This window comes from Mercenaria mercenaria, chromosome 1, assembly GCF_021730395.1.
Source record: "Mercenaria mercenaria strain notata chromosome 1, MADL_Memer_1, whole genome shotgun sequence".
Taxonomy (NCBI): Eukaryota; Metazoa; Mollusca; class Bivalvia; order Venerida; family Veneridae; genus Mercenaria; species Mercenaria mercenaria.
In genome coordinates this window covers 5,483,492-5,498,638 of record NC_069361.1, presented here as the reverse complement: position 1 = coordinate 5,498,638, position 15,147 = coordinate 5,483,492, and the positions used below count along the sequence as shown (strand labels likewise).

General features: G+C 36.5%; 1 protein-coding gene across 1 annotated transcript in view; it reads right to left on the bottom strand.

Moving 5' to 3' along the window:
- LOC123545094 (uncharacterized) overlaps positions 1-13,055 on the bottom strand; it is a 70,180-nt gene extending 57,125 nt beyond the window's left edge. Inside the window, exons 1-11 of the mRNA XM_053538618.1 lie at positions 12,910-13,055; positions 11,592-11,668; positions 10,980-11,183; positions 10,037-10,266; positions 9,276-9,376; positions 8,834-8,969; positions 7,521-7,567; positions 6,892-6,932; positions 6,546-6,643; positions 3,503-3,587; positions 2,610-2,723 (exon numbers count right to left, since the gene is read on the bottom strand). Of these exons, the coding sequence (XP_053394593.1) occupies positions 2,610-2,723; positions 3,503-3,587; positions 6,546-6,643; positions 6,892-6,932; positions 7,521-7,567; positions 8,834-8,969; positions 9,276-9,376; positions 10,037-10,266; positions 10,980-11,183; positions 11,592-11,668; positions 12,910-13,041 (1,265 nt within the window). The 5' untranslated portion in view covers positions 13,042-13,055. The remainder of the gene's footprint in view (positions 1-2,609; positions 2,724-3,502; positions 3,588-6,545; positions 6,644-6,891; positions 6,933-7,520; positions 7,568-8,833; positions 8,970-9,275; positions 9,377-10,036; positions 10,267-10,979; positions 11,184-11,591; positions 11,669-12,909) is intronic.
- Positions 13,056-15,147: the final 2,092 nt, after the last annotated feature.

Below are 15,147 nucleotides of genomic sequence, written 5' to 3'. Positions count from 1 at the left end.
ACTTTCCAATTAAAAACAAGTGAATGAAGTATTGCCATGCAATACAAAGTCCCCTACTGGAAGGCACCTAATTTTTTCTACTGCAGTATAACATAATGAACTGATATCTGTCAATGATGTATAAACAATATTGTACTACATATACAATATGTTATAACATTATAACAACACACTTGGATTAAAATGTGCATATATAAAAACCCACAGTTGTTTTCATATTGAATTTTTTTGGCTGATTATAAAAATGTTATCATGTAAATTATTTATAGTAACAACAAAGGGAAATTAATCTTTAAAAAAAAAAAAAAAAAAAATAATAATAATAATATAAGTCCACAAGAAACTCTTTACCAGGTAGAGATAGGTCAAAATACACCTAAAAATTGGATGTAACATGCATGCTGTACCATAGAAAAGTGGTCTCGATTTTTCTCTACCGCCAGTAATAAAAAAAGTTACAATAAAATCTATTTATAGTAACAACAAAGGGACGTAATTCTAAAAACAAGGGTGCCTCATGGTGGTGAACATTTGGTCCAAGTTACATCAAAATCCCTCCATGCATGAAGAAGAAATGTTCCGTACAAAGTCATTCTTGAATTTGACCTTTGACCTCTAAATATGACCTTGACCTTAGACCTAGGGACCTGGTTCTTGCGCATGACATGTTGTCTCATCCAGGGGAATATTTGTGCCAACTGATATCTAAATCCTGCTTTGCATGACAAAGTTATAGACCGGACAGGAAAAAAATCCTCTTGACCTTTGATCTCAAAGTGTGACCTTGACCTTTAAACTAGGGTACTGAGTGTTGCGCATGACACGTCATCTCATCATGGGAAACATTTGTGCCAAGTAATATTAAAATCCCTTCATGGATGGCAGAGTTATGGACGGGACAGGAAAAAAACTCTGTTGACCTTTGACCCCCAATTGTGACCTTGACCTTTGAGCTAGGGGTCCAGGATTTGCGCATGACACGTCGTCTCATCATGGGGAACACTTGTGCTAAGTGATATTAAAATCCCTTAATGAATGTCAGAGTTATGGACCGGACACAAAACAGACCCTGTTCATGCTATGTTAACATTTGACTGCTAAGTGTGACCTTGACCTTTGAGCTAGGGGTCTGAAAGTTGTGCATGACACATCGTCTTATTATGAGGTACATTTGTGCCAAGTAATATTAAAATCCTTTCATAGATGGGAGAGTTATGGACCGGACAGGAAAAAAGCCTTGTTGACCTTTGACCTCCAATTGTGACCTTGACCTTTAAGCTAGGGGTCCAGGTTTTGCGCATGACAAGTCGTCTCCTCATGGGGAACATTTGTGCCAAGTAATATTAAAATCTCTTCATGGATGGGAGAGTTATGGACCGGACAGGAAAAAAGCCCTGTTGACCTTTGACCTCCAATTGTGACCTTGACCTTTGAGCTAGGGGTCCGGGATTTGCGCATGACACATCATCTCATCATGGGGAACATTTGTGCCAAGTAATACTAAAATCCCTTCAAGGATGGGAGAGTTGTGGACCGGACAGGAAGAAAGCCCTGTTGACCTTTGACCTCCTATTGTGACCTTGACCTTTGAGCTAGGGGTCCGGGTTTTGCGCATGACACGTCGTCTCATCATGGGGAACATTTGTGCCAAGTAATATTAAAATCCCTTCATGGATGACAGAGTTATGGACCGGACACGAAATTGCGGACGGACAGAATGACGGAATGACAGAATGACGGAATGACGGAAAGACGGAATGACGGAATGACGGAAAAGAGCATTCCTATAGTCCCCAAAACTGGTTTTCAACCAGTAGGGGACTAATAAACACATGGCATCTATATCTTATATTATATACACAACTGAAGCACTCTATGATGGAAGAAAGATAAACAAATTATTTTAATATGGCTCGATTTGACTGCCAGTCAAACAAAGGAGAAACTCGAGCTGTGTTTATTCTGTCATTTATATAAACAACAACTGTTGACACACACAGGGACTACAATGTCAGTAATGACATCAAATATCTGCATATTTGGTTCCTTACAACTTGCATCAATGAATTTATTTATTTTGTTTGGTTTAACGTCGCATCAACACAATTTTAGGTCATATGGCAACTTTCCAGCTTTGATGGTGGAGGAAGACCCCAGGTGCCCCTTCCGTGCTTTATTTCATCATGAGCAAGCACCTGGGTAGAACCACTGACCTTTCGTAAGCCAACTGGATGGCTTCCTCACATGAAGAATTCCACACCCCAAGTGAGGCTCGAACCCACATCGATAAGGGGCAAGTAATTAGAAGTCAGCCACCTTAACCACTCGGCCACGGAGTCTCCTCACATCAATGGAGTCCAGCATGACTTTTATCAAAAAATTTCAATGGGCATGTAAGAATGAAAGCAACCAAGGCCTTCTCATGGTTTATCTTCTAATTTATGATTCTTCTTCAGCTGCTTAGATATTGACCCACTCAGGCAAATGCCCATGTTGTTTGATTCCTGCAAATCTGAACTCTGAACCATGATAAAACAGATGCCAAACCACTTGAAGGTTTTGATCATTTCATAAATAAAGCATGTTATAACAGCATGGTTAAAACTTACCTCGCAGTGTTTTGGACCTTTGGCAGTCTACATGACTCCATAAACCTGTAAAACTGTGTGTAGAATATGAACAGCCTCTGTCCTAATACCTGACCACTTGCTGACAGTGAATACCTGTTGAACACAATAATCAGAGGGACATGAATAATCCTAAAATTTTCCATATAGGGGAAAACATGCCTGCTCTCTTGAAACAGAATGATTTGAAGGAATTTTTGATAGAATGTCACCCAAAGAGCATTTCTATGAAATTATTTCAAAATCGCTCAAGCAGTCTCTGAGAATTTCAAAGATTTTCCTTTTGTCTGCCATGGCAACCAGAATTCTGCATGGATGACCAAGATTTGAAGGAATCTGAATAGGACCCAACCAAGGAACATTCCTGTGAGGTTTTGTTGAAACTGGTTTGGTGGGTTAGGAGAAGATATTCTTTAAAGAATCAGTGGACAGACAGATGACTGAGGGCCAAAAGGTCTGAAGGAGATTCAATGATCAAAAAAATTTCCCCATGAGCACTTCCTGCAAAATAGTAAGAATCAGTGTAGTTTTTGTCTTATGACAGAGTGTATCAACGTAACTTAAGTGTTGGGAAAAACTACTGATAATACAAAGCTTAAACACATTATACAACTGATATGGGAACTGGAACAACAAAACAGAATACCCACATTAAAACCTTTATATTCAATAGTAAGAGACCTTACAACTGTGATTCTAAGTTATTAAACAGTAGATAATGGCCTGACTATGAAGGTCTTCTGGACTGACCAGGAACAAATCAAGTACACTAAGTATATTCTCACTACTCAAAGAAGAGAGTGAATCAGTTGATACAAATAATGTGGACAACCTATAACAACTGGCTACTTGTAAAAGTATGAAGTAATATTTACGTAGGATTCCTGGCAGCTTCTTTCTTCACTAGGCCTTTATTCATCAGCATATTCTCCATACAGTCAAACCCTCCTACGTACTTCCCTACAAACAATAGAACCAAATAGTATGTCAGAACTTATTTGTTTTGAACCTACTTTACTCAGATGTATATTGCTTAATGATTATTATACCGTTTCACATTATTTTGTTCTCTGTTTTCATATTCTGTCAACATTAATACGTTTTGTTCATTCGTTTTGTAAATATTCTATAAACAGGCCCACATGGAAGATTGGGTTACCTAAATGTGCTGCCTCTATAAATAAAGATGTTATTATTATTATTATTAATATTATTATTATTATCATAGAACTGAGTGGAGGAAGTCCGTCAGAAATACAAAATTTAATGTATGTAGCGTTTTGAGTTCCTTTAGATAACAGATGAGATCTGTACATGTTTGTATGGAAAATAAGTAAAAAAATTTTTAAAACAAATAGAAAAAAGTATTTCTTTTATATGAAAAGTAATTTTCATGTTCAGCTGAAAGGGCATCCCTTTTAGCACTTACTGGTCCTGACTGGTACGAAATCCTAAAATGCTCATTGAGAAAGACAGATTTTGAAAATGTACAACAATCTTTATGACAAAATAATGTGTTCGTAGTACAGTTTCTGGAAAATATTATAAAACCTGTCTCTGTTTTGATGTAAAATTATGCAGACATAATGCATAAATATGGAAGAAGTGATAAAAAACATTACTGTGTAAATAATATTCTGTCTGTTTGTTTTGGGTTTAACGCCACTTTTCAACAGTATTTCAGTTAAGTAACACAAGCAGTTAACTTTACCAGTGTTACTGGATTCTGTACCAGTACAAACCTGTTCTCTGCAAGTAACTGACTAGGGACCCTGCAATCCATAGATCTACGCTTTCCGTATTGAGCTAAGAGGACAGACTTGTGTAAATACGACATTATTTACAGTCATTTTCAAAGAAACAGTCTGACTTTTAATACCACATTTTGTTTTCTCATTGGTTCATTGGTATTTACTGTTTCTCCCTCACAAAATGAGCACTATCAAAACTGCCAAAATATAGAGCTTTTACTTGAATGATGGAAATTAGTCAAAAGAAGATGAAACTTTACTTACATAATCTGCTCAATTTTCAAACATTTATCTATTGATATAATTTATAAAATTGTGTGATTATTTTTCAGTTCAGCTCTAGCATGTTACTGAGGCCTACATTTCGGTTGAAAATAAGTTCTGAAGAATAATTTATTTCTGAAATACTATTTATCAACTTTAAAAATAGTTCTGCTCATCTGAAAAACCGGAGGTGATGGAGTAATGTCATTATCCTTTAAATAGAATAAAACCTGGATCCTGTATATGTAAACATAAATCAAACCACACATAAACAGTGTCAGTCAGAGGCTGCACAGGTCTATCTTGATCACTTACCAGCTTGTTTTTCTTGTAAGTCTGTGTCAGTCAGAGGCTGCGCTGGTCTATTTTGATCACTTACCAGCTTGTTTTTCTTGTAAGTCTGTGTCAGTCAGAGGCTGCACTGGTCTATCTTGATCACTTACCAGCTTGTTTTTCTTGTAAGTCTGTGTCAGTCAGAGGCTGCACTGGTCTATTTTGATCACTTACCAGCTTGTTTATCTTGTAAGTATGTGTCAGTCAGAGGCTTCGCTGGTCTATCTTGATCACTTACCAGCTTGTTTATCTTGTAAGTCTGTGTCAGTCAGAGGCTTCACTGGTCTATCTTGATCACTTACCAGCTTGTTTATCTTGTAAGTCTGTGTCAGTCAGAGGCTTCGCTGGTCTATCTTGATCACTTACCAGCTTGTTTATCATGTAAGTCTGTGTCAGTCAGAGGCTGCACTGGTCTATCTTGATCACTTACCAGCTTGTTTATCTTGTCTGTGTCAGTCAGAGGCTGCACTAGTCTATCTTGATCACTTACCAGCTTGTTTATCTTGTAAGTCTGTGTCAGTTAGAGGCTGCACTGGTCTATCTTGATCACTTACCAGCTTGTTTATCTTGTAAGTCTGTGTCAGTCAGAGGCTTCACTGGTCTATCTTGATCACTTACCAGCTTGTTTATCTTGTAAGTCTGTGTCAGTCAGAGGCTTCGCTGGTCTATCATGATCACTTACCAGCTTGTTTATCATGTAAGTCTGTGTCAGTCAGAGGCTGCACTGGTCTATCTTGATCACTTACCAGCTTATTTATCTTGTCTGTGTCAGTCAGAGGCTGCACTAGTCTATCTTGATCACTTACCAGCTTATTTATCTTGTCTGTGTCAGTCAGAGGCTGCACTAGTCTATCTTGATCACTTACCAGCTTGTTTATCTTGTAAGTCTGTGTCAGTCAGAGGCTGCACTGGTCTATCTTGATCACTTACCAGCTTGTTTATCTTGTACGTCTGTATCAGTCAGAGGCTGCACTGGTCTATCTTGATCACTTACCAGCTTGTTTATCTTGTAAGTCTGTGTCAGTCAGAGGCTGCACTAGTCTATTTTGATCACTTACCAGCTTGTTTATCTTGCAAGTCTGTGTCAGTCAGATGCTGCACTGGTCTATCTGTATCACTTACAAGCCTGTTTATCTTGTACGTCTGTATCAGTCAGAGGCTGCACTAGTCTATCTTGATCACTTACCAGCTTGTTTATCTTGTAAGTCTGTGTCAGTCAGAGGCTGCACTGGTCTATCTTGATCACTTACCGGCTTGTTTATCTTGTAAGTCTGTGTCAGTCAGAGGCTGCACTAGTCTATCTTGATCACTTACCAGCTTGTTTATCTTGTAAGTCTGTGTCAGTCAGAGGCTGCACTGATCTATCTGGATCACTTACCAGCTTGTTTATCTTGCAAGTCTGTGTCAGTCAGAGGCTTCACTGGTCTATCTTAACCCTTACCAGCTTGTTTATCTTGTAAGTCTGTGTCAGTCAGAGGCTGCACTGGTCTATCTTGATCACTTACCAGCTTGTTTATCTTGTAAGTCTGTGTCAGTCAGAGGCTGCACTGGTCTTATCTTGATCACTTACCAGCTTGTTTATCTTGTAAGTCTGTGTCAGTCAGTGGCTGCGCTCGTCTTTTTATTTCATCTTCTGTCAGACTCAACCTTGACTCACTTGTTAATGCACTTAAAATAAACAATAACTACTGTTAGTAAGATTTCCTCAGCAAAAGGGTAATGAGTAAACCCACACACAAATAACACATTTATTGTACAATCAGTTTCAAGCAAGTCATTATGTCCTTATAAAAAAACTAACTTGGATCTAAATCTATTCTGCTACATAATGTTACATGAAACACTACAAAGAAGAAACATTAAAGCAGAAATGTTGAAAACAAATTTAGCAAACAAAAAAAGAAATTTTACACTACCTGTACATAGCCAGGACTATAGAGAATGGTGCCAAGAAAGCCTGAAAGTAAATATGTAGCTTTTATAATACCATCTCTTGCATACCGAACTGGCATTTCTGGTGATTTCACCCATGTCCCTCATGCCAGATGTGTATTTTTAATGACAACTATATGTAAAATTCGATACAAATCATATGCTATAATAGTTGATTTTTGTTCTTCACAGAATATTTCTCTATTCAAAAAAAGTTATTTAGTACAGAAAATATACTACAATGATAAAACTAAACTTTTTTGTTGTGCATCTTTGAAATATCACGACATAATTTCTATTTACGGACATCAATTTCCCGCACTTTGTTTCCATATGTTACTATAATAAAGAGTGCTACTAAAAAGTATTTTATTTTCTCTAGAATTTGTTGAATACTATGTGCAAGAAAAATAATCTACCACTGGTTGGAGATAGGAATAAATGGTTCTCAGGTAATCCCAAGATTGAGCTATTGAGATAGTTGTTTTTACTTAAATCATTAAGTCAGTGTTTTCCAATTTCCACTATGGTCACCAACGATGATGAATGTGGAGATAACTCTACCTTCCTTACTAATTCAAAGAAGGAAGATATAAAACAATGGATTATTTACCCTTGGAACATACGGCTTGCCAGTATTTGTAGGGGCTTGTTCGATATCTGTAAAATATAATACAGTATAAAAAAAAAAAATTCTATTTTATTTCAATCTTTCACAAGTTTTACACGTGTATGTTTTAAATAAAACTAGAGCTATCACTAAAGGTGATGAATGTACCCCCCCCCACCCCGCATGCACTGACAGTACATTGCAATTTGACGCACACAAGATTGCATAATTATGTGGACTGTATGTATATAGACTGTATGTATACAGTATAGTAACAAAAAACAAAGTCCCATAACTATGCAGAATATTTATCTAAAAGAACGTAATATGCACCATGCACAACTAGGGTTGGTACTGATCACTTGTGTGAAGTTTCATTAAATTGTGTGCAAGGGTTCAGAAGATTAGGCGCGCACAAGACTGCATATGCAGACTGTATGTACATAGTATGTTAACAAGAAACAAAGGCCCATAACTCTGCAATTTTTGTCGTTGAAAGAACCTAACATGCCCCATGCACAACTACTGTTGTTACTGATCACTTGTGTGAAGTTTCATTAAACTGTGTCAAGGGGATGAGGAGAGATGGTGTGCACAAGATTGTGTCTATGTATATAGTTTAGTAACAAAAAACAAAGTCCCGTAACTCTGCAAGTTTTTTTTTCTGAAAGAACCTAACATGCCCCATGCACAACTACTGTTGTTACTGATCACTTGTGTGAAGTTTCATTAAATTGTGTCAAGTGGATGAGGAGAGATGGTGCGCACAAGATTGTGTCTATGTATATAGTATAGTAACAAAAAACAAAGTCCCATAACTCTGCAAGTTTTTTTTCTGAAAGAACCTAACATGCCCCATGCACAACTACTGTTGGTACAGATCACTTGTGTGAAGTTTCATTAAATTCTGTCAAGGGGACGAGGAGAGATGGTGCGCACAAGATTGTGTCTACGGACAGACAGACCGACAGACAGACAGACAGACAACCTGAAACCAGTATACCCCACTTACAACTTTGTTGTCGGGGGGGGTACAATGAAATGAAAACAAAGAAGAAAATCAAAACTTTCTATTAAGAACTCACTTCTAACATATCCCAAAAGGTGACAATTGTTCCCTCCACACATTAATGGTACTAGGGATGCCTTGAAGATTTTGTTTTCAATCTGCCTTTACCAGCAACAGAACTGTAACACTAGCTATCAAGATACTTCTACTCAGATGTCAAGTCAAACTGTATAAAGTGAATGTATAGTTGTCTCCATTAGATCATACACTACTGAAATTAATTCCTAACATTTTGTGATCTGTTTACCTTGTAAGTTATGTCTTCTCCTTGAGGCACCAGCATGTAGTAAGTTAGAACATCTTCTACACATAGCAAGGCCTCCTTGACATTCTGCGCAGTAAACCTCTGCCAGAGCCTCCTCACAATCATCACAATATTTCTCCTGTATCAAACACAGATTTGTGTCTATTACACTTACTATCATTTCCAGTCTTACCATGTTTATCCAAGGTAACATATAGATTAACACTTAGATTTCTATGAAACAGATAAAAATGAGTTTAAACCATCCTGGATTATCATAATCATTTGTTTAATCCTGGTTTAATGTCAATTTTTTACAAGTGATCCTGTGTTGTGAATCAATGCTGCCCTGTTCTCCAACAAGCGACTAACTAATTCCCCACATAAATACGAGGAAAGATGACTCAGATATTTTAGACTATTACAAAAAAAGTTTTAACTTTACCTGCTTTTTTCTGCCACCACCTCTTGGTCTTGCAACAACATTGTTATCTCTGTGTTCAACATGTCTTGGCATTATATTTGGTCTATCTAGTGGTCTTTGTTCTGTAAAGAAAATAAAACAACAGAAATTATGTATATATTTTGTGTACCTCAATGTCTAATTACAGCAAAGAAACATAATATTATACATGTATATCAATTAACACATTCACATTCTGAGAAGTGACTGGTTCAAGCTGGTAATCATAGCTGTAGGCAACTTTACTGATTGAACAGAACCATGAAATCAAATCCTGATAGAAAAATAAAATTTCCATATATGTTATGTTAAATCTGAAATCCTTGAATTAAAGTTCTCATACAATACCTCATTAAACTAAAACCACAGAATTATATGATGTCATCACAGTGCATTTTGCATAACCATGTTTATATTGCTAATGATTTTACCATCACAATCAGATACAATCCACCACATCAAGATTTAACAACCGTAATCAGTAATCAACTTATGTTGTCAGCTGAATGAGAGAATCTGACTTCTATAGTTATGACAGAGCATTAAGGAAACCTGACTTTGATAATAAATTACATATTTCACCAGGTACAGCATGCCAACACTTTACTTTGACAGTTAATGGTATACCACATTTTGGCATGTGGAAATCTGACTTCACAGTTAATGACAATTTTGACAAGACAAAATCTGTTTGATTGTTTATGACTAATTTAGCATGAGGTAATCTGCTTTTTGATAGTTACCTATTTCATCAGGAAGAGCATGCCCCAGTCTGACAGCATGATGGTCTATGAATGCAGCAATTGGGTCATCATATCTCCCTACAAACTCCTGTCTATACTCCCTCTCAAATGCCCGCAGGTCCTTCTGGGTGTATTCAGGGTGCATGGTGGCCCCTTTCTTGTCAAGTCTCTCGAGATAGACAGCAAATTCATCTAGCGTTGCAAAATGTGGAGGCTGCCTTCCATACTCACTGTAATAAAAATTATAAATGGCATGCACGTTTCTACCATTTTGAAAACTGACAAAATTTCATTTTGTTTTAAGTCAACCTAAGATAAAAAGATATAATTTAAAGTTATCAATAATCTATTTGTCAATGGTTAGATAAAATGTAATTAAAGTACACTGTCAAGATGATTATCAAATGACAATTATATGCAAATTCAAACATTTTTCAAATGACACTGGTTTAAGATTTTCAACAATACAGTTCATGAGAAGTTTATTAAGACCTGTTATCATTGACTTTGTAATGCATAATTCCGTACTGGCCGTTTTTCTCATATTGGCTCAGTTATGCATTGTATTAGCTCTACCCGTTTCATTATGATGTGCCCAACTGATCTAATACTGTGTGTAATATTGTAAAGTTGAAATGTTCTATGTGTTTTCTCCTTTTCTTCCATACTGTATTTTCAATATTGTATAAATGTATAGTGAAATATTGCTACAAACAAATGTATTTTCGAAAATGAGTATTTAAACTAATACAATGCTTTGATGACATTGGCCACTCATGTCAATAAATCTGAACAACTCTATTGCATTATTTAAATATTTAACATTGTCTACATACAAATATTTAGTTTTACCATTTTAGAAAATATGATACACAATTATTATTGGATATACTAAATAGATTGTTATTTTCTTGTCAATTAAGGGAGACAGTTAAATACCTACTTTTTAGCATTAAGTAGTAGACCAATCAGTGTGTACTTCTTTGGGAGAGATTTCTGAGTCCAGCTCTGTACTTGTTTGTCATTAGGATTCCCTTCCATTTCCTGCTTCACCTCCGAGGCCTTGATATACAGACATGTAACCCAGAATGGGTTTGATGTTGTCTCCAGGATACATTCATCTTCAAGGTTATAGTGAGCTACTGACCTACAGGTAAGAACAGATAAATGGCCAAATGGTACCACACATTACACTGTCATATAAAATATTGCTCTTTTTGTGTGTTTGAATTATTACGATAAATACCTGTCATACGTATTTGATGGTTACAATAACAACATTCTGATTTCATATTTCAATGACATGGTCTTCTCTGCAATTCCCTATTTAACTAAATCAGGCTGTGATGACTTAATGTTATTCAACTGGCCAAAATTTGGCCTTAATATTATAAACAAGTGTCAGACTTGTCACAAAATACTGCAAGTGGGGGGAGGGGGCGATATTTTTTTGTATCTTAATGCCTGAGAAGTAACTTTCTAGTATAATGGAGATCTCAGTTTACCAGATGATACTAGAAAGCAGCAATTAGGAGCATGTTCCCTATTCTCTCACCTGTCGTCAGCCAGAGACTGGTTATCCAGGAACAATTCATCAATCCTAACTGCACCCCTACATTGTCTCCTTACATTCTGAAATATAACATGCAACCATTTAAAAGCAAGCCTACTGGGTAGTTTTCAAAACAACAGCTGTCACAGGAGACAGCGTGCTCGACTATTTCGATGTTGGATGGTGAAGTTGGGCACATCAGAGGAAGATGAAGCTGACACTTGGGTGTTTAATGACTCAAATGTGGATGAAGATATTGGACAACAGCTTAAGTCTCAAAACATTTAATAAGTATAAAAGGAACATAATTCATGGAAAACTTCTGCGAAAGTAATGCACTTTTCCAAATGCCGTTTTGGAGGGCAGATAACTCTTTTTCAATGCCGGTGACCTTTGATTTTTATTGCATATTTTTGTTTCTTAGATGATTGTCCTTCAATATCCAAAGATTCCTAGTGTGTTTAAACAAAGAACTATAAAAATAAATTGATTTGCAACTTGAAAAGCATACAAAGCAAATCTCGCCAACATCTATGGCAACATCACATGGGAATGAAACAGATCTATAGCAGCAGGATAAAAATTTGTGTGGTGAAAAACTTTCTATCAGACCTTTTGTTTATAATGATAATGGTGTTTTTTTTTTTTAATGTTTAGTATTTTCTACACGAGGAAGAAATGTCTGAAAACTGGAACTGATTCGGTTTATTACATGACGGCCATATCACAAGTGTAATACTTTAATAAGCATCTGTTGATTTGAATATGAGTGATCTACATCGGTACGAAACTTCTGATCAAGTCAGCAAAGGCTTCAATAAAATAAGGCCGGTTAACACAGTGATACATGCCTACGCGAGATTATCTTCAGTTGCAATCATGTGTATTTATACTTCTTTGCTTTAAACAAATATATTATGTGATTATGAACAAGTTAAAATGTCACAAGTATTCCATTACACTTGGGACAAATTTTACCATATTCCTAACTGTCGTTTAATCAATTTAAAAGTTATGCCATTTAAACTTTGCATCAATATTAGGACAATTGAAATGCATTCTCCAGTTCTGAAGTAAAATGTTTAAGAAGCTGCAATATATATCATTGATGAATTTGATCTGAAATTCTAGCAAACAACTCATTTTTTTAAAAATTCTTAACTGAGTTCTGATTCTTTCACAAATATTCAAATACAAATCCTCTACAAAAAAATAAGTCCTTAATGCCAAAACATCCACAATTTATAAGAAAAACACACAAAAAATTTGGAACGAAGTGTTTTGAGGACGAAACAAAATGTAAACAAAGGTATTTCTGCACCTCTTTCACATCTCCTATCGTTGTTCCTGCAAAATCATTTATATCTACAAAAAGGAAGTTGCGCTCCCCAGTTTCTGGGTTATATCTACTTTTGTTGCGGACATAAACGCGAATGTTTCGTGCTGGCCTCATTTTATCTCAGCCCGCTCAGCGTCATTTGCAGTTACTTCCCCTGTAAGCGTTATTTTAGTTATACGTATTATTGACTTTTTAAAGCAGCTGTGCCACACCACACAGCTAAGACTATTTTTACTCACTGTAGTCTGTAGATTTACTGCTCCTCATAAATACATTTTGAGATGTTTTAATTTACATAAACACCATTAGTATACAGTTAAAAGATTGTGAAAAATTTAGCTATTGGAAGAAACACTAAAAAAACATAACAAGAGAGCTAAGGTGGCCCTAGGTCGCTCACCTGAGTAACCATAACAGTGTAAACATGTTTTACCTTGTGAGTTCATGGAGAAAAATATTCTGACTAATTTTCATTAAGATTGGGGAAAAATAGTGACCCGTAGAGTGTAAACAAGCTTTTCCGTTGATTTGACCTAGTGACCTAGTTTTTGTCCCCACGTGACCCAGATTTGAAATCACCCAAGACTTTAAGATAACAAACATTCTGACTAAGTTTCACGAAGATAGAATCAAAAGTGTGCCCCATATATAGGGTGTAAACAAGCTTATCCTTTGATTTGACTTGGTGACCTAGTGTTTGACCCCACGTGACCCATATAAAAAATCATCCGCTATTTCATGCAGACAAACATTCTGAACAAGTTTCATGCACATCAAATGAACTAGAGTGTTAACAAGTTTTTCCTTTGATTTGACCGGGTGGTCTAGTTTTTAACCCCATATGACCCAGTTTCGAACTTGGCCTAGGAAGAATCAAGATAAACATTCTGACCAAATTTCATGAAAATATGGTCATAAATGTGGCCTCTATGTTGTTAACAAGCTTTTCCTCTGATTTGACCTGATGACCTAGTTTTTGACCCGAAATGACCCAATTTCGATTCAGGCCTAGAGCTCAAGATAATTATTCTGTGCAAGTTTGTATCAAATCAAAGCATAAATGAAATCTCTATATGGCTGAAAGGGCCAAATTTTGCACCTTTCAGGGGCAGTAACTCTCATAATGGAATCTAGCCGTTTTTCGAAAGGAACCGAGATTTTATTGTGACTTAAGTTGTGTGTAAGTGTGGTTAAAATCAAACGTAAAATGTCACTTCTATCGTGTTCACAAGATAAAAATTAACAAGTTTTGGCTCTTTCAGGGGTCAATCAGGGGCCGTAACTCCGGAACCTATGATTGGATCTGACAGATTCATCATGGAATCCAAGATTTATTGTTCTTGAAGATATTTTGCAAGTCTGTATCAAATCAAACCATAAATGAAGTCTTTATATGGTTGCACAAGCAAAAAATAGCAAATGTTGGCCCTTTAAGGGGTCATAACTCTGGAACCCATAATGGGATCTGGCCAGTTTTCGAAAGGAACCGAGATATTTTGTCAATACATGTTGTGTGCAAATTTGATTAAAGTTGATAGCAAAATGTGGTCTCTATTGTGTTCACAAGCCAAAAATAGCAAATTTTGGCCCTTTAAGGGGCCATAACTCTGTAACCCATGATGGGATCTGGCCAGTTTTGATAGAACCGAGATATTATGCCAATACAAGTTGTGCGCAAGTTTGATTAAAGCTGATTGCAAAATGTTGTCTCTATCGTGTTCACAACCCAAAAACAGCAAACGTTGGCCCTTTAAGGGGTCATAACTCTGGAACCCATAATGGGATCTGGCCAGTTTTCGAAAGGAACCGAGATATTTTGTCAATACATGTTGTGTGCAAATTTGATTAAAGTTGATTGCAAAATGTGGTCTCTATCGTGTTCACAAGCCAAAAATAGCAAATTTTGGCCCTTTAAGGGGCCATAACTCTGGAACCCATGATGATATCTGGCCAGTCCTCGAAAGGAACCGATATATTATGCCAATACAAGTTGTGTGCAAGTTTGATTAAAAATGTGGTCTCTATCGTGTTCACAAAAAATTGTGGACGGACGGACGGACGAAGGTCGGTCACAAAAGCTCACCCTGTGACAGGGGAGCTAAAAAATGGAGAGCGACCTTGACATTTTACCATAGATCTGGGAAACGTGTGTTAATAAGGACAGCATGTGCTGTTAAACACCTTTTTTTATATAAATGTGCGGTCCATGGCAAAACGCAA